Here is a 19,514-nt window from a genome sequence, read left to right as displayed (position 1 = left end):
TAGCAGATGTTGCCAGTGCAGGTAAGGAGAAGGCACTGCTTCTTTAGGCTCAAAATGTTGACACTAGCTGGGGAAAGACAGGTCAGCTGTTGTGCTTTCACTCCCCTTCTTCCCTCCCAGTAATGGGTATAAAGGCTGGTTTGCCCTCACTAGAGCCCATGACTTTGACTGTATGGGCTCCTGTAAAGGACAAGGCCAGCATCAAGTAACCAGATAGCACAGCACTGCTGATGTTTTGTGAACATCTGATGTTTGCTCTCCCTGGAATTGGATACAATAAAACCTCTGGTCCGTAATAAAGTGCCTGAAATGTGAGGGAGGTTTCTGAACAGGGGAGAAGCAAGAAACGAAGAAATAATCACTGTTATGCTATTAAATGTGATTTTTAATTCTTTTTGATTTTACAAACCCACAAGCTTTTCAGGGAAAACTACAAGTACTTCTGCACCACTTGCACATATGCAGCAGGTTCTTATCCAGCTGATAGAAAAAAAAAAAAACATTTTCAAAAGCATTCTTGACAGGACTAGATGTTAAAGGTGTTTAGAGTAAAATTTTTCAAATGTGTTTTAGCCTTTCATGTTTTCTCTATGCCTGCACCCTCCCATCAACTGCTAGGGAAAAATCTGTCTGGAGTCTGAGATATCAAAAATATCCTAGCTTCAGGAGGTCTGGAAAGCAAAAGCCTGGTCCCACTTTAGTCAAGCAGTCCTTGTGATACTAGAGGGTGGTAAGATCAAGTGACAGGACTCCTTTCTGTTATAACCTCAATATGGTTACTCCTGACCTGTAGAGCAAAGCTGATTTCTCCTTGACCACGGAGCTACCGCTCTGGTATTGAAGTTACTGAGAATCACCAAGTAAACCAAGACACGCAGGAAAAGGAACTAAGAACCCCTGGTGACATAAAGCCTACTACAATTTAGCAAATCATTAAGAACCAGTTTATGCCAATTCTGAGAAAAACTGTGTGTAGAGGCTGCACAATTATTCCTGGAGACATCAAGAAGGAGACAGGGTGGTGTTTCTAAAGTCTGCTATGAAGATGTGAGTTTTCAATAAGCACTTCTTGTGGAAAAGAGGATGAAGTGAAGGCAACTTTTGTAGATTTAAGGATGATGTAATAAATAACGCCTTCACCGAGTCCTTAATGAACTACAATTTCTAGATGCAGCCTTTTTGATTGTAGAGGCAACTTCCCTCATTTCTACCCAATGAAATTATTACCTGCTTTTGGTAATTATATTTACTTTTTGTGTGTAAACTGGAAAGCTGGTCACGTTACAGAATTCTCATTTCACATAGGTGAGAAATGAGATACAGATCCCCAAATGCTAGCTGTAATTTGACACACCATATGCATATTCTCCACCACACATCAAGATAGGCTCATAAATAATTTAGCTACACATAAAGCAACATATGGGCTTATCAACAGAGGTCATTAAAAACGACAGAATTGTACATTAGTTCCTATGAAGTCAGATTACATTTAGGAAAAATACAAGTTAATACTTCAGTTAGGAAATGGTGAAGCAGTCACTAACTATTCAGAACACTACCATGATTCAGTAGCTGTTCTCATCAAAGAAAAATTTTGGGCAAAGTATTCCTTCCACCCATTAGGAATCTGAATAGTCCATTTTTATAATTCTTCCACGTACCTAGTATATTCTACGTGTAGTATAATCTAGTACCAGGCTAGCAGCTCCAAGAAGAGCAGGATCAGCTAGATTTGAGACCACCACATCCACAGTTTTAACAGAGGACAGAGCCTGTCGGTTTATCACATCTTTGACAGCATTAACATAGTGACTAGCTAGAATGCCAGAAAGGATCACAAGAGAGGGGTTCATAGTGTGCAGAATGTTCACAACTCCAAGGCCTAATGCTGTCCCAGCTGAAAAGATAAAATAGAAAGAAATTAAGTAGAATGCTCAAAGCAGTCCAAGCATCAGATGTTGAAACAGGTGTGTTAGCAGCAAATGACACTGTCAGGAAGGTGTTCTATTCCATATGGCAGACAGTTTTGAGTTTATGTTATCAGAAAATAGGAATGTGCCATTAATTTTTCTTTCAAAAGTAAAAGACAATGTTATTACCCAATAATGCATTATCCAGTGATAGTGATGTGAAAGACAAAGCAATGCATTTCCACTCTTGTAAGATAAGAGTAAATAGGAAAGCATTATTTACCATCTTAATGCTATCGGCTATGTATGAAGAAGAGGACTGTGTTTAAAGCTAGTAAAAGAGTAAAATACCCTATGTAAAGTAATACATATATTGCCTTTGCTTGCTCAGACTTACCTGCAAAGGAATGTCCATTTTTCAATATGAGGATGCTGAGACCACACTTTTTTTAAACTGATCTTTGCAGAAACTTTTCATCTTCTCATTTATTCAACAGAGATTTTAATACACACTTCTGCTCACATATCCTCCAATTCTAATATTTAACATTTCTTTATCATTAGTATTTTTATATAGAGATGTCCTCAACATGTAGAGTTGTGTTTGTAGCACTACAGTGAATTACCATCTCTGTATTCGCAAAGATCTAATCATGGGAGGGTTCCACACTTTGGGCTATGTTCTCACCTGTTCTGAGAATGTCGTCTGCTTTTGTGTTCCCAAGTTTAGCTGCTTGAATGAGATGTGCAGCGCTAACAACCTCCTCCTTCTTCATTGACATTCCTTCTACTAAAAGCAGATCCTCTGTTTGAAGAGGAGGAGAGAAAGCCAAGAGAAACATGGTGATGCAGTAAGTCAAGAAATGGACGGTGACAAGCAGACAGTTAAGACCTTTGACTCTCTTTTACTTGCACACTGAAGCCTGAATCCTGAGCAATCTTGTCCAACCCTCAGTTCAGCCAAAGTGGTCATACCCATACTATTCAGGAAACTACTTGTAAAAGCAGGGCATCAAACTCAAAACAATTATAGTATGGTAATTCACTAGTCTTCTCAGCCCCAAAAGTTAATAAAATAAAATATAAATGTTCTCAAACTTATCTAAGACTGAGAAGCTACTGCTGAGAGACAATTGGTGTGAAACCAAACCTCACAGCATGCTTAAACAGGAGAGATTAAACTACTACATGCTTCTGTTAATTTTGAGACCAGTGGTTCCAAATGTGGCTTGCTTGGGTACTGCCATCACTGAAAAAGAATTGCATTGTACTGCACAGATTGTGGCAGCTTGTAGGTTGGCAATACACAGTAATCTTGTCTGGTTGCCTGTACACCTATTCTCATCACCTCCTACAAAAATACGGCAGGTCTATTTTTCTTAATATAATCTTTGCAAGTTTCTTCCTATACTGCAATTTAGTAATCATGTTTTCAAAACCAGCAAGTACATAGATACCATCATGCAGTTTCTTAGCTTCTCTCTGTAATGCTATTCCAGAGGCATATGCTTCTATACATCCCTGGCTACCACACAGGCACTCTGGTCCATCCAAAGATACAACAATATGCCCAAGCTCAGCAGCACAGAAAGAACTGCCATGGATCAATTCATGTTGATGAACGATTCCACCTCCAATTCCTGCAAAGATAAGAAAACATCTGTGATGATTAAAAAACAAAACAAACCCCAAACCATGTTAAAAGCCCCAATTCTGCAGAATACTGACATTTGCATATTTTAATACTGACAAGATAAAATATATGCATCAGTGGTCTATACCAGAAACCAAAAATTACTGGTTATTGAAGAACTCTTCTCTGTTCGACTCATTAAGCAAGCTCATAGCTCCCTCCTATTCATATATGTATCAAAATGGTATATAATGCTTCTCCTTTCTTAAAAAGCCTATGGATGGTACTGAACTGAACTGAAAAATATGACAAGTCTTTTACGCTTGTGAGTCTTGTTCTTTATGCACAAAACTAATGTTTCAAGTGGCCTTAAAATTTTGCATTTCAGAGGAGATGTTTTAATGCTGTATTTAGACAGCTAAACCTGTGTGCTAAAGAGCCAAAACACTTGAATCGGCCATACTCTGCTACCCCTTCCCAAACCCCGAATGGCAGGAAGATGTACTGGGGGAAGTTTAGGTTGACCATTAGGAAAAAGTTCTTCACCCAGATGGTGGTGGAGCACTGGAACAGGCTCCCCAGAGAGGCAGTCATGGCACCAAGTCTGACAATATTCAATAAGCATTTGGACAATGCCCTCAGATACATGGTCTAAATCTTGTGATTGTCCTATGCAGGGACAGGTGCTGGACTCAAAAGATCCCTGTGGGTTCCTTCCAACTCACAACATTGTATGATTCTATGATCAGCTACTTATTATTGCCACCACTCTAAAGGACTATATACTTAACAATGGAGAAAAGTTACCCCACATTTGCATTTGAGCATCATAAGCATCATCCCTCATATTCAGTTGCTTATCTTCTAGGTACATATCTTGATCTGATGTGTATTTCTGCAGCTGGAAGAGAATTAAGCTATAAAGCTGAAAAAAGCAAAATTATTCCAGCTGAAGTTGCTTAGTTTTACCTTATTTTGGAAAAACTGTTTGCCTGCATAGCTGTATCAGCAGAACATCTTTTATCAAGAAGCTTATACTAAGCAAAAGGTTTAATATGCTTGAAAAAATTAAAAAGTACCCTAAAAGAAACAAATAGATACAGTGGCAAAAATATTTTTTGTTTAGGAACCTAATATGTTAGGGTTTTGCAGGCACAGTGGTGGTGTTTATACTTTTAAGATCAGCCGAGTCTCTGAATTATAGTGCTGGTATTTTGACTTTGGGTTTCATTGAACTATAACATACCCACCTGTACCAGTAATGAGTGTTACAAAATTTTCTATTCCTTTTCCATGACCAAATTTCCTCTCTGCTAGAGCAGCACAGTTTCCATCATTGTCCACCCAGACTGGCAGGTGCAGAGCATCAGATATTGGAGTTCTGAGATCCACAGAGCTCCACTCCTGAATGAGTTTTGTAGAGTGAAGCACAATTCCTTCCCGGGGGTTTACCCGTCCCCCTGTGGAAATACCTAAGTCCCAGAAATACAAGAGAGAAAAGTCAAAACTAAGTTTGTGTAATACTTTAAGTAAAAGCTTTTTTTTTTTTCCTTTTTGCAATGACAATACTATCTTAAGACCAACCAGATGGGTAATGGTTAGTGTTAGTCAGAGTTAATGTTCCTACTTCAGGCAAGACTGCAGAAAATCACTTAATATTGTGTTTCTTTTTAGTCATGTATGAAAGACACACAATAGCAAGCAGCACGAAATAAACTGCTCAAACCCTGGAACTACTGAAGTGTCCTGAAATTTGCTGTAACTCTCCAGATTTAGAATGACTAAAAATAATCACTGGACTTTGAGTAGTAATTTCTACTTTAAAATTCACTTATTTTCCAGAAAAATAAAGACTGTTCATAGATTTGTCTACTGAATGGAAAAACGGCTAACAATAGGCACTATTAGCCAAACCAGTTTTCTCTATCTGAAGAGGCTTCCAAAGCTGATGGACTCTGTCAGGACCTCTGAAAAGCAGCCCACTCCATTGTGGACATATTTAGTTCTACACAACAAATTTGAATATTTTAGCTATTATTCTTATACAGAGCTTATATGATTGTGTCACTTATCTAAAGATGTTCGGAAAAACAGAGTTCCAGGGTTAACATTATAATAGAAAGCAGCACAAAAGCTATGAGACAAGCATCTGAATCGAATATTAAAGCTGTAAGACCCCCCAAAATCTCACTTTGTAAAGAACAAATAATCTGACAACCTGTCAGCAAGTACCTAATAGAAACAACATTCCCAATGTCAATCTGGAGGTCTCCCTAGGATTTCAAGAACCAAATGTTTATTGCAACAAAACCTTATTTAATACTTAGTTGCTAACTCAGCAATAGCTTAGTAAAACATGTCTGCTTTTTCTAAATGCCGTAATTCTGTAATTGATGTAAATGACCTTCAACCTCTTTTCTCTACTATCAGCTCCATAAAGATAACTTAAATACTGCCCAACAGCAGTAAATATATAGCTCTCACAAGTTTCTTTATACAACATTTATGTATAGATCTGGGGCTCCTTTGGTTTAAAATTTGTGTTTTGTAAAAGTAAAAAAGAAAACTCAGTAACAGCTGATAGTGTTCTTTGGGCCTGATAGCCTTCACTTCTCCCTTATTTTCATAAAGCTGTTTTTAATCTAAATCACACACACACAGAATTGTGGGGGCTGGAAGGGACCTCAGGAGATCACCTAGTCCAAAATGTTTTGAGTGGAAAAAAATCACAACAAAAATAACAAAATTGAAACTAACTGCAGAGCTGTTGCAATCTAGACTTGTTTGATCATCAAGACAAAAAGATGTTGACATTTTTTATTCCCTCCCCCCCCCAGAGTCCTACTGTTTAATTACTCTGCAAACCTGTTTTGTATCAGTGGGAGTTATGCTCATGTACCTTATATTTTGAGTGCTGACAGTATTTTATAGGACTAAAAGGGGGAAAACACTTTATTTCATTGCTTTCTATTAGTAGCTCTTTCTCCTTACTCATTTCCAATGGTTATTACTTTTACTCTTACCGATGATAGCTGGAAGAAGGCCACTGTTACTGACAAAAAGTCCAGGATTAAGTCCAGCCCTCTGCTCAGTCTTGCAAAAATTTCTCCAAATTATAGGAACTCTCCATCTCATGATCATTTAATGAAATTACTAGAGTCTAATATGTTAATTATTCCCATAGGGTTTATATGTCATTCTCTGAAGAGAACTTTTAATTTAATCTAGTACTCAGATTCAAACTACCAGTCTGAATGAGGTAAAGAGCAGCCAGCAGAAATAGGTAGGTAAGAAATTTCTTACTCTGTATCACTTTCCCCCTCATCACTCAGCAATTGAACAGTAAGCCTTCATTTGCAAAAGGAAATTGACAAACAAAAGGAAAGTTTTTTCCCCATATATAAACCTCAGTAAACCAGTTTATAGTTTCATTATCCTAATAAAGGTAGCTGACTGTAAACTGTTCTTAGATACTTGCAAAAGTGACTACTGCAGAGTTTACCATCTTCTCTACAGGAACTACGAGGCTTTCAAGATTTAGCATTTGGACACAATAAAACAACATGGGTGGTTAAGTCATGTGTATCACCCAACAGATAGTCTGAAAGATTTGATTTGAAGGTCTAACATATTTCTTCCTATGGCTTTTTGTACATTGTTTTGTGTAACATTGTTTTGAAAAATACTTTTAAAAGAAGTTCAAATTAACTTTTCTTCTGTGTGATTCAAGTAACTTTTGGTCTGGAGCAAACTACATTTCTTTTAGAGCATTTCTAAACTAAAATGAAGATTTTATTTCCTTCTTAAAATTCCAAGACACATTAATTGACACCTTCACAAATAACTAATATCTCCCAGTCATCATTCAACTGAAAAAATCCTGTCTGGTGTAAACACACAGTTTAATTTGGAACTCTACGACACTGTAAGTACACCGGACACCAACGATAAGGCTGCTTTTGTCTTTTGTCTCTGTTAGCTGCAAATTTAATCTAACGTTTTAGCCTTTTTAGTCTGCCCTAGTGAAACTAAGGATTCTGCTGCACAGTTGATCCTAGCCATAAAGAAAGGCTTATAGATAGTAGAGGAAACTTGACTCAGCTGCAGTTGTTTCAAGAGCTGTTTCAATAGACACTAAGCATCTGACTTACAATTCTGAGACTGCAGGGAGCTTCAAAATCCACAAAATCTATATACCATACATATTAGTTATCATTTAGATATAACTTAGCAGATCACTTTCATGGCTGTTACTGTCTCTGGGCAACTTAGTCTTTATAGTCAGCTTCTCATTTTCACAGACATTTGAAAAAGTTTTTGGGTTAAGAATATAATTTAAGAGATTAAAATACACAAGATCAATTTTAGAAAGGTGTTTAAATTAATGAGTAGTGATTTCATTGCATGTTGAAAAATTTACATTTAAAAACCAAATTTAGTATTTGTTAACTTACCTACTCCCAAAATTCTGCAGTTCACATTTACTGCCTCTGATGCAGCCTCTACACACATCTTTAGAATTAATTCTAGTCTGTCTTCATAAGTTTTAGGGTTGAGCTGGGTATATTTCTTTACTATTTCCCCCTAGAAATTAAAAAAAACTGTAACGTGCCCCATATAAATGTAGTTCACGATTAATTTATCTTCAGTTTAAACTACAGGTCAACTTGAAAATGAAGAGTCATAACTTCTCTCTTTTTAAAAAATACAGGTGTGTGCCTTAGATCTTGGTCCTATAGGCTGTTCTGTGCAAGATTCCCAACAACTCTGGGGGACAAGTTTGCAAGATTAGGCATTACATTCTGCTTCTGTAATCAACCTCCCCCATCCAAAATAAAATACATATTTTAAGGAACATGTGGATTGTGTAAAGAAATACCACAGGATCTACTGGAATGGTTGTTAGAAGTAAACCATGACACAGCAATGCACTTAAGCTCAATACTATAAAGTGTTAAAAAAAGTAAGAGAGCAGCAATTGCTACAAAGGACAGAAAACCTATAGTGCTTGAATAATAAAATGTTTCCCATTTGACTACGAAGTTCTGCATGGTGTCACAGACACTGCTATTTTACCAGCAGGAGAAGAGTCAGACAGAGAGAAATAATAGAAATTTTAATGCAAAATTTTCTGTCCTTTCACAAATAACTTTTATTCTAAGCAATCACACTCCTGAATCACTTGAAATATTTCTGGAGTAACATCTACTGTGATGTATGTTTTACAGGGAGGGAAGGTCCAGCAGGAAGGGATTATTTTTCAACCCTAGGAGTCATACAGTTGTAATGAAAGCATTCATTATTCATGCTTGAATCTGTGGGTACTGAGTGAGGAACTCATCTAAATGTAATGTTAATATTGCTGGATTAGGCCAGGAAACTGCAGAAGATATGCTGCTTAGTGATGTTATTCTCCCCATTATATCCGCAATACTTTACAGTGTATCTAAGTGAACAGCAGTGCATTAATACAAAGAGGCGAAAAAGAGCAACAAAGCCTATATGCAACGTGGCTGAGTCATTGCCAAAATAACTGGGAAAATTCCAAGATATCAGTGAATTGGGGTGGGAGTATTACATCCCACCATCTCAGCATCATATCAGCAATAGGGTTTTGGAGATTTTAATTTCCTCTTCACTTTTGGTTTGGAGGGGAAGTTACTTTGGAAGATGTTTGCTGCAGCAAACATTATCAGAAGACACAACGGCTTTTGAAAGGAGCTTTTGAAATGTTATTTTCTTCATGAAAAGAAAACTACACCTTCAACTATGCCATTTTCTCTTAAATGTTTATATCTGTTGTATAAATTTTATTATGAAAGTCTGATCCTTTTTGTTCTGACTTGTTAACATTTCAGCTTTCATAAATGTGATGTCAAGCTACACTCTGCAAAACAGACAGTTTTATTTTTTTTTTTCCTGGCTGTGTTGGCAGAAAATGTGGTGTCAATTTTACTTCTAAAAAATTATACTTTAAAAAGTTTTCTTTAAGACCTCAAAGATCTGCTAGGTATCTCCTTTTAAATTAATGCAAAAATTCTGGACCATATAAAGTAAATTTACATAGCCCTTCATCTTTCTGCAGGCAACTTTTCTTTCTGGGTAAATTATGTCTAACTGATCTAGTTATCTGTTGAGAATTAAAGCCAAAGACTTCTCAACATGAGTTTTATTCACATCTTTAAAGTGCTGCAGAATTCAGGATTTTTATGGGTGTTCCCCTGCCCCAAACAGGAAGACAAGCATCTAAATGAGTTCAAATTCTTCAGTCCTAACTATCCTTTAATTTATCAGCCTGGATAAGATTTATTTTAAATATTTTTTACACCATCAAAAGATAATTTTTATCCCATAAGCTTGAAGCTCACAAGTTTAAATAAAAAATTTGTGTTTTTTTCATTATCTGGATAATTAGATGATGGTCATGGGTTTATTTACTTGTTTTGCTATACAACGCCTTTGCAAGTGATCTGGCATCAGATTGATACTGATGCTATTTTGGTTGTCACTTGCTGTTTTTTAAGACTTCAGTTTTTGTTATGTTTGCCAAATATGAACCTTCATCTTTCTCAGTTAGCTGTCAAATATTTGTACTATGGTTGTCTATGACTGGCAGAGCTATGCAAGCAATGCATACTTATCCGTGCTATGACTGACACAGGCAAAGGAAAGCTTCCTACTTTGCCATTACCACAGAAATGGGTTGAGGAACTTCCAAGCATAGAGACCACTAAATCACACAGTGATTTAATCACTAAACCTGAACATCTCTCCATACAGCCTTTACAAGGCTGTAACTTCAAGCCTATTTGAAATGGGTTAGTTTTACATAAAGAGAGGTACTTCAGACTCAAAACTCACTCTTTAAAGTCCCTATGAATTCTAGTATATGTATCAAATTTTACTTACTCTGATGCCAGTATGAAGCCATCAAGCACTTCTTTTCATACATCAAAGGACAGTCAACACAATTAAAAAAAAAATAAATCAAAAACCCCGATAGGAATTTTAGAAGATCATCACACAACTCAAATCCACCACCCTTTTCCAATGCAAGATCAACAAACTATAATTCAGCTGAGACCTTTTAAAACCAATTCTTACTATTTTGACAATGAAGACACCATACCCTTCTAGACCATCTATTCCAGCCTTCTCTTGCATTGACAGCTAAGCTGGATAATAAGAAAAAAATGTAAAATAATTCTCCCTTCTCGGGTTTAATAGTTTAATGTTTAATACTTTTTAATGTGTTTTAATACTTTACTACTTGCTTATGCAAAGTGGAAGAGGCTTCTTACATATCCGAAGACTTTTTTTTTCCCCCAGTCAGTTTTCTCTTCTCTAGACTAAACAATTCTAGTTTCTTCAACTTTTCCCTCTTTTCCATATCTCTAATAATTGTTTTTCTCCTGATTCACTCGCAGATTGGCCTACATCTCTGTGGTGTGATGCATTCCAGTGAACAATTTGCCTGCTGAGGCTCAGTACTGTCTTACTGATTATGCTTCTACACAGAAAGATACCGAGAATCTTTGATTACTGGCTGTGAGAAATGACAATGTCTTTGCAACTAGGAGGGCTCAGCTCCTGCAATGCAAGGATGACTTAGCAGAAACTAAGACAGACATCTTTGGCTAGAGATAAGGATATGCTGCTGAGTAACTGCCTAGCATGTTATTATAAAAAGGAGGAAAAAAATCCAAACAACCAAAAACCCAAAACAAACTCATAAACAATAAAAAGGGGGTGGGAGATTAAAATAGAGTGGCAGGAAATTTAAACTACGGTGGGACTTCATAGGCATATTGGATGGGCTGTAAACCTTGGAGTACCTCACCAACAGGGAAACAAGGGAGGAATTTTGCAGTCGGGAATAGAGTATAAAAATTTCTGTGTTGCTCTGGCAGTGTGTGCCTCTCCTAGATAGGACACCTGCTCTTGCAAGAATGTTTAATAAAAGTGCTTCACTGAAGTGTCTGGCCGGAGTAAAATTGTTCCTTTAAAGTGAACAATTGCTCTTTTCTCACACTGACTGTTCTGTTGGTAGAAGAGATGCAAAATTCTGTATCCTGAACTCACCCACCATGAACCCACCACTCTGCCTCAGTTAATTGCTTTGCTAGATGCTGGTTGTTGCTCAGAGTAGTTTTGTGTGTCCATTACATGGCTGTGTAAGGCAGCAGGGAAGTAAGACTGCATTTGGAGCCTGTTCCTTTTTTGCTTGTCACATAAGAAGTTGCAGGGTGAACTGAGTCACCTTTTATGGGGAACTGACACATCTGGAAGTTGTCCTATTCTTTGAGGATTTTATGACTTCCCACAGAGAGGGAGCAGCTAGGACCATGCACCAGCAAATGGGCTTTGCTAGTTTAACAGCAGCCTTAGAAGAGCAAAGCAGCAGGCAAATTCTGTCAAGACTGTGTAAGAGGTGAAACAAATGAGGGAAAATGTACTTCACCCCTCAACAGCAAAAGCCAGTAAGACTGCTTTTTTTTGAGCTGTTGTGCATAATAAACCTGTATCCCCACTGTAGGAACAAATCCACAAAGTCCACTGAAGTTTGCAGAATATCTAAAAGCACAACAGAATACTTACCTTCATACTGACAATTGCTACTCGGAGATTTGTCCCACCTAGATCCACAGCCAGAGCACTCTGTGTCTCTAGAATATGGTCAATATCTTGAGAGATATTATCTTTGACAGGAGGAAAACAGAATTTCTTTTGCAGTGGCTCTTTGAGGTCAATAGATTTGAGAAACTTCAAAATCCTTGGAACAGCATTACCATCTCCATATATTTTTGAGCTATAATACAAAAAAAAAAAATCAGTTTAATTGGAAATAACACTGCAATCTACAATAAAGTTTTTTATATGACAGAAAGCTGTAACACTGTGTCATTACAAAATTATGATATGGCTACTATGACAGTACTGCAGCTCACACTACTTGAGTCTGTCATGGGATATGCTAGATAGTGTCAGTACTTTGAAGATCACATGACAGATTGTGCAAGTTGGGTATTAGCTCCATTTTGGAATATGACACATGGAATGTAGAAAACTAGAAAGCTAATGATGCAAAAAAAAAAAAAAAAAAAAAAAAAAAAGTTTAAGGAAAGGACCCACATAATAAAACTCTAGAATTATGGAAAGTTTATGCTATGTGCTGTATGTCCAGACAAGTAGTCCACATGGATGACAACTAAGTAATAATAAACGGTATGTTCATGTCAATTTGCAACATGTAAGTTCTGGTTTTAAAATATCATCATACATGGTGTCAGACATTTGGCATTACAGAATTCAGTTTTATTACTCTATTGATGTTCTTAAGAAATATACTTTTGTTCTTGTCCTTAATTAGACACATATCTCTTGAAGTTTACAAGAATGTATATGTTAAAGTACTGAGGGTCAATACTGTATGGCTGAAGAATAACAAAAAGCATCTTGCTATAATCCTGCAGCTCCTCTGGAAGCCTGCACTCAGGATTCTACTTATCACGCCTGACATCAATCCAGGTATAAAGTATTGTGCCCTTCAGGCACAAGTCAGAGGTAGGCAGACAGGATGTTCTTCCCCATGCTGCTCCTATGGAACAATCTTACTTAATCATGCTAGTCTAAACTAGCATGTGAATTTTGTCCTTTTGATTTTCTGTTGGATGTTAAATTACTAGTTATATCAAAACATTAATAGTAACATTTTGCTCTACAAATACTAATCTGCATACTGGACATTGCACTATGATTCCAAATGAGGCATGTGAAATGAAAAATAATTTGTAACCTCAGATTAGTGTATTCCAATCAAATACGATGAACCATCTCAGGACTAAATGCCTTTTACTCTACTGCTTTAACACCCACTCCAGTGAAGCAAGATGAATGTACTTACCATGGATACTGTTTCCCAAACTGCAGCTGTAGAGCATGCAGAATCTTATCCTGTGTATCAGCATCACGAACATGAAGAACATTTTCACCTAAATGACATAATAGGACCGGTCAGATCCTCAAATCACATTAGAGTGTAAGAACTGCTTTAGAAATGAAGAAATAATTATTTTTGTTTCCTCTGAGCAGGAAAGACTAGCCAAATCAACACTGCTCTTCATCAGTTATGTGCCTCCCGTTGCTCCCAATAAAGCGATGATGACTCCTATGCTGTCATGCATTACAAGATACTAGAGAATAGAATATTAGCCTTCCACAGAATTCTGTTATTCAATTTAAAATGTACAAATGAAAACAGGAGATAAATGGCTATATGTGCCATATCTGTGTATCTGTGAAATACTGCAATATAGCTACTTCCTGATGTGGTGAAGAGTTCATATTTTTTAAAGTTAAATGTTAATACATGTCAAACATCAAACTAAAGGAAAACAACGAGTTGCCTATTCTGTTAAATGCAAATTGAGATATAGTTTAACTTTTCTATATATAAAAGCCTCATTATCTTATGTAAAACACACAAGTAGCACTAATTAAGAGACAGTGAAGCTTTAAAATGGGTGAAAAATTACATTGCACTGATAGTGCAAGATGGCCTCTGTCAAGCATTCATTTAACTTCATCCTGTGGAACAAAAAAAACCTCAGAACCATGAGAAAATTAAAGTAGTTAAGCAAACATGTACCTGTTTCTCTTCCCGTCTGACGTGTCCCCAAGTTAATGACAGGTGTACCAAATGCTCCCACCTCTCGGACACCACAACTGCTGTTACCAATCATACAACCAGCATGAGCAACAAGCTGAATGAACTGGTCAAATGGGACATGCTTTACTGCCCGAAAATTGGGATGATGTTCAATGCCCTTCTTCCTCATCACCCGAACCATCTCTTTGCTTCCTAGAAACAAGAGGTAGAATAAATAATTAAAGCTCTGTTAAACTGAAAGTTCCAACATGCAAAGGAGCTGTTCATTGAGTTGCCAGCTCTGAGTTGGTTTTGTTCTCTTTTTAGCCTCATAGTATAAGTTGCAGAGCTTGGCATGTAAGCCCAAATTTGATTGCCAAAATCCACCACAAAAATCTTTATATTGTAGTTTTTAGTTAATTTAAAAGGCACTAATACTGCTTTTACATGTCACATGGTTTCATCTTCCTCCCCACACCGAAAAGCCAAAATGTCTTCCAGCAATGTGAACATGGAGCTGCAGTGGATGCACACATGATGCTGAGACCATCCTGCTATTTCCATCTGGCTGAAGGTTCACAGAATCACAGAATCACAGAATGTTAGGGATTGGAGGGGACCTCAAAAGATCATCTAGTCCAATCCCCCTGCTGGAGCAGGAACCTAAACACGATTACACAGGAAGGCGTCCAGGCCGGTCTTGAATGTCTCCAGAGAAGGAGACTCCACAACCTCCCTGGGCAGCCTGTTCCAGTGCTCTGTCACCCTCACTGTAAAGAAGTTTCTTCTCAAGTTTAAGTGGAACCTCCTGTCCAGCTTACACCCACTACCCCTTGTCCTGTCATTGGACATCACTGAGAAGAGCCTGGCTCCATCCTCATGACATTCGCCCTTTACATATTTATAAACATTAATGAGGTCTCCCCTCAGCCTCCTCTTCTCCAAGCTAAAGAGACCCAGCTCCCTCAGCCTTTCCTCATAAGAGAGATGCTCCACTCCCTTCATCATCTTGGTGGCTCTGTGCTGGACTCTCTCAAGGTTCTAGGGTAAAAGCACTCCTAAGAACCAATGTATGCTTTAATGACAATCTGTTATGTGTCCCTCTGTCATGAAAGTATTTTACTCACCTGCATCCACATTAGGGAACAGAACAAGTGTTCTTTTGTTGAAAGAGATGAGTGCATCTAGTGTCAGCTCAAACATCTTTATGGAATGTTTAATATCTGTGGTTACAGGATGTTGCAAAGCAACTATATAATCTCTGGTTTTGACATCTTCACCTGTCCAAATGGAGCCCAAGAAAGGATTTTTATTGGCATAGAATAGTAAGAGGAAGGAAGGACATACTTTTTAAATGACCAGTGTGAAAGCCTGAACAGTCAGGGCACTGAATGGGTTATCTTACATGTAAATTTCAATGCTACACTAAAACTCAAGGGAATACCAGGAGGATATAGCTTGTTATTTGCCTCTCTAAGCAAGTCTTAACTTTAGAGACCACTACCAAACCCCAACAAACTATTAACTTGCAGGCCTACATCTAAGCTTTGCAAGACTATACCAGGGTTAAGAGTGTGTTCTCACAACAGTGTACATCTGAAATAACATGAAAGCCCTGAAGCTCCTCAGGTTTTCTGTCAGTTGTCATTCCTCAAGCACAGACTTCATTCCCATTGCTTTAAAAAAGTCCGTCATACTTGTTTTAGTACATTTGATAAAAAAGTTTATCTGCAAAATATTAATCTACTGATCTAACAAGTTTCCAGCTTCCAGCTACACAGGTTAATGTGCCATATAGGAGATGGCTTTGTCAAAGATAAACAAACACAAACCCCCATTGTTTACAGGAATTATTTGAAAGTAAACTAATATGAAATACCAAAAGCCTTTGGTGCATGTTGCCCTGCTGCAGTGCATTCTTCGAAAGAATGTTCATAATATAAATTCCTTTTTTATTTTTTTCAGATTAGCCCTGAACAGCCCTGATTCTATTTAAATACATCCTTTACACAAAAATAACTGTTCATACTTTTGTTTTTAAATTGTTCAACTTAGAGAAATTACCCATTTAGGGACTTATTTTTTGACTTGGAAAAACGACCAGGTATGTTTAATAGGACAGATTTGTAGCTTTCCAGATATACACAGCAGAAAAGATCAAAAAAAGAAGGGAATGTAGAAAGAAGGAAATACTAGATACTTTTACCAAATATACTAGTTTTTTGAGGAGAAGCAGGTTGATGCTTGATAATCATCTCTAATTAAGCAAACTTAAACTTATTAGCAAGAAGTCTCTCTGTTTCTTTCCTGTACTTTTCTCAGTGCCACTGGTCAACAGATCCCACAGGCTGATAATGTAGTTACTGAGTTTGTCTAATGTTGGAAGTCATATGAAAAACATAAAAAGTGGACTGCTTACCTAACCACATGCGTATAATACTCATGTAGTCCTTATTTTTGGCAGAGAGAAGCTTGTCATATGAGGGACAACCCGCTAAAAGGATGCGGTCATGGTCTTCACACATGGCTATCAGATGCTGCTCTGCACTCCTTGTGCAGCACACATGGTAATGGGCCAGTTTGGTTATAGCATGTCTGATAGAGTCATCAATGGTCCCACTGACTTCCCCACCTTCAATGTGAAGAATACGAATATTCATCAGGGCTGCAGATGTGGCCAGGGCCAAAGCATCAAATCTGTCCCCGTGAACTATCATTACGTCAGGTTTCAGGCGGTTCAGGACATCCGGTAACTTGACTAATGCAAGGCCCACTGACTCCACCATAGCTGCCTCATCCTCCCCTCTCACAATGGTGTGTAGTCTTGTATGAATATCGAAGTCATCTTGTTCAATCATACGATAGGTATTACTGTAGGTAAGAGGAAAAGGGTTAGAGTAAATACAACTTGGTTTTACAGCAATGTAGCTTCACAAAATAATTGTATATTAGAATAGTTGTACTGGGTTTGAACAAAGGCCTGCTTATCACATCTCCTTCCTTGAGGAAACTAATTTTTAAGATTTTAACAGAATGTTCTCATCTATATGAATATCCTCCCTACTATTCCAAGCATCAAGTTTTTGTAGACAACTTTAATGAGGAGCCTTGCCGAACATGTTCTGGAAACCCTCAGAAATCAAAACTTGGTTCATGTGTTTGCAGAGCCTTTCAGAAAATAGAAGTGGCATGATTTTTCAGGAAAAGTATGTTGACTTTTCACCAATATAGGACTTTGCTGGACAAATGTATAAATAAAACACATATACAAAGCTAATGCCTGTATGTTCAAGGAAAACACCTTGCAGCTAGCATCCATTTTTCAGATTCTGTATTCGAGTTGTATCAAGACTTACAGACTTAAAATCACTGCACAAAGATATTTTAGTTCAAAGGAAACACTTTCGTACTAAATAGAAAAGGTTTTCCATACATACTAACAGCTTAATTTGATAATGAGAAAGTTAAAACATTCCATGAATACTGGGAACTGTTACTGTTTATAGTAATGCTTTTGAAATATGAAAGTTCATACATCTGTATAAGATTACCTGTCTTCCACATTCATTAAACCTGACCTAAGCAGTCTGCACACTCTGGCTGGAATTAGAGAGAAAACACCCAGAAGTTTTCCAATTTTGTCTTCAAACCCTCTGACACATGCACTGTCTTAATCAAAGGATTACACTTTGAAACTGACTTAAATCAGATTTAATTTTCATTAAATCCACTCTGCTACTCACATTTTACAAATCAAAATCTCATGATCTGCAGGACGAGCAAAGATAGCAAAGACTATAAAATGCTCCACCTCAAGTAAAGAAGCAATCTCCATTCTGCCTAACTAAATAAAACCCTATCTGTCTACTTAATTCTGCTCACTGCTGTAACACATAGGATACATTCCTACAAGTAACTTATCAGGTAATCTTTTTTTAAAAGCAAATCCTTTTTATGTGATTGGGTGAAGCTGCTCAGATTTTTATAGCATAAACTACATTACATTTCAAATTCCCTATTATGTGCATTTATCTCAAAAAACTTTATTCTCTTTTCTTCTATGTTCTTTCCCTTCTGAAACATCAATATCTAGGGAACAAACAAGACTGCATTTTTGGTGTTTTGTTTCTTTTACTATCCTCCAAACGTTTCAGTAAGAAACATTTCACAGGATCACTATCATTTAAATTCTGCTACTGTTGATTACCCTACTTAAATCACTGGCACACATGTTTTGAGGACCCACTAATTCTCTAGGATCCCCTCCATTAAGGAGTGCAGGGCTAGGTCCTGTAAAAAACCCAAAGCAGTACTAGAGTTGGAGAATACTTACCACAGAGTAAATAACAGCAACAACATTTGTCAAATCAAAAGCTATTACTGCTTTGTCCATTACAAATAATTTACATCAGAGAGACAGGTGTTAAACACCTTGGAATCGGAAAAGTAATATTTCATATTACTTTGCAGAAGTCTTGCAGAAAGCAAAGGGTTTAGGACTATAGAAAAATTGGGGCCATGTTTCTCCTCTTCATCAGATGAAATGGGATTACCTTATTTCTCCTATCAGACAGGATGCCATTCAACATGCCAAACTGGCAAGAAGTTTGATTGGGTTTGTTTGTTTCTTATAAATCAGGTTAGCTTTGTGGTGTTGAATTCACCTTAACAGATTGTGTTGGGTTTGTGGGTGTGGGGAGGGGGCCGTTTTTTTTGGTAGCGTGGGAAGGGCCACCTAGTGAGAGCGAAAAGCTCCCCTGGCTCCAAGGCAGAGACCCCCCAGCTCAGGCTGAGCCAATGAGCACTAGAGAAACACCTCTGCCAATCCATATCTGTGAGGGGAAGGACTGTCCTGAAAAGAAGTAGGTGGGGATGAACAAGGAGGACAGGCCATTGACCTAACAAAAGACGACTGTCCGCCTAAACAAAGGACAGACAGACACAGAAAGAGCTTTGTTGCCAGAGCAAAGAGGAGGAGGGTGAAAGACAGAGACCCACACCCAGTTCTATCATATGGAGTAGGAGAAGACAGAGTCCCCTGCAGCCCATGGAGATTCAACAGCTGAGCAGATACCCAGGTGTAGGCCATGGAGGAGTCCACAGTGGAGCAGAGAAGCTGAGCCTGAGGGCAAGTGTGACTGGAATTGGGATCCCGAAAGTCGCCCACTGCCAGAGTGGGGGTGGACCCCCAGAGTGGGGTGTGACTCTGCAGCCCATGGATGTCCCCATGCTGGAGCCGGGAGCTCAGCCTGAAGAGGTCCGAGACTCCCATGGAAGCTTTGGAACATCTTGTTCCTGGACTTTCATGCTGGGAAGAGCG

At 37.8% G+C, this 19,514-nt stretch overlaps 1 protein-coding gene across 3 annotated transcripts in view; it reads right to left on the bottom strand.

Moving 5' to 3' along the window:
• Positions 1 to 1,108: 1,108 nt before the first annotated feature.
• Positions 1,109 to 19,514, bottom strand: part of GNE (glucosamine (UDP-N-acetyl)-2-epimerase/N-acetylmannosamine kinase) — a 19,980-nt gene continuing 1,574 nt past the window's right edge. Inside the window, exons 2-11 of one of the 3 annotated variants that reach the window (XM_010168918.1) lie at positions 16,614 to 17,065; positions 15,322 to 15,474; positions 14,195 to 14,407; positions 13,451 to 13,538; positions 12,145 to 12,355; positions 8,001 to 8,130; positions 4,797 to 5,018; positions 3,371 to 3,553; positions 2,602 to 2,718; positions 1,109 to 1,900 (exon numbers count right to left, since the gene is read on the bottom strand). In XM_010168918.1, coding sequence (XP_010167220.1) covers positions 1,665 to 1,900; positions 2,602 to 2,718; positions 3,371 to 3,553; positions 4,797 to 5,018; positions 8,001 to 8,130; positions 12,145 to 12,355; positions 13,451 to 13,538; positions 14,195 to 14,407; positions 15,322 to 15,474; positions 16,614 to 17,065 — 2,005 coding nt within the window. In that variant the 3' untranslated portion in view covers positions 1,109 to 1,664. Of the gene's footprint in view, positions 1,901 to 2,601; positions 2,719 to 3,370; positions 3,554 to 4,796; positions 5,019 to 8,000; positions 8,131 to 12,144; positions 12,356 to 13,450; positions 13,539 to 14,194; positions 14,408 to 15,321; positions 15,475 to 16,613; positions 17,066 to 19,514 lie in introns of those variants that run through there. The other 2 variants (XM_010168919.1, XM_010168920.1) reach the window with 2 other exon arrangements.

The sequence above is a fragment of the Antrostomus carolinensis genome, unplaced genomic scaffold, assembly GCF_000700745.2.
Source record: "Antrostomus carolinensis isolate BGI_N321 unplaced genomic scaffold, ASM70074v2 scaffold12465, whole genome shotgun sequence".
Classification (NCBI taxonomy): domain Eukaryota; kingdom Metazoa; phylum Chordata; class Aves; order Caprimulgiformes; family Caprimulgidae; genus Antrostomus; species Antrostomus carolinensis.
The sequence above is the reverse complement of the archived record's forward strand: the minus strand, read 5'-3'. Positions and strand labels throughout refer to the sequence as shown.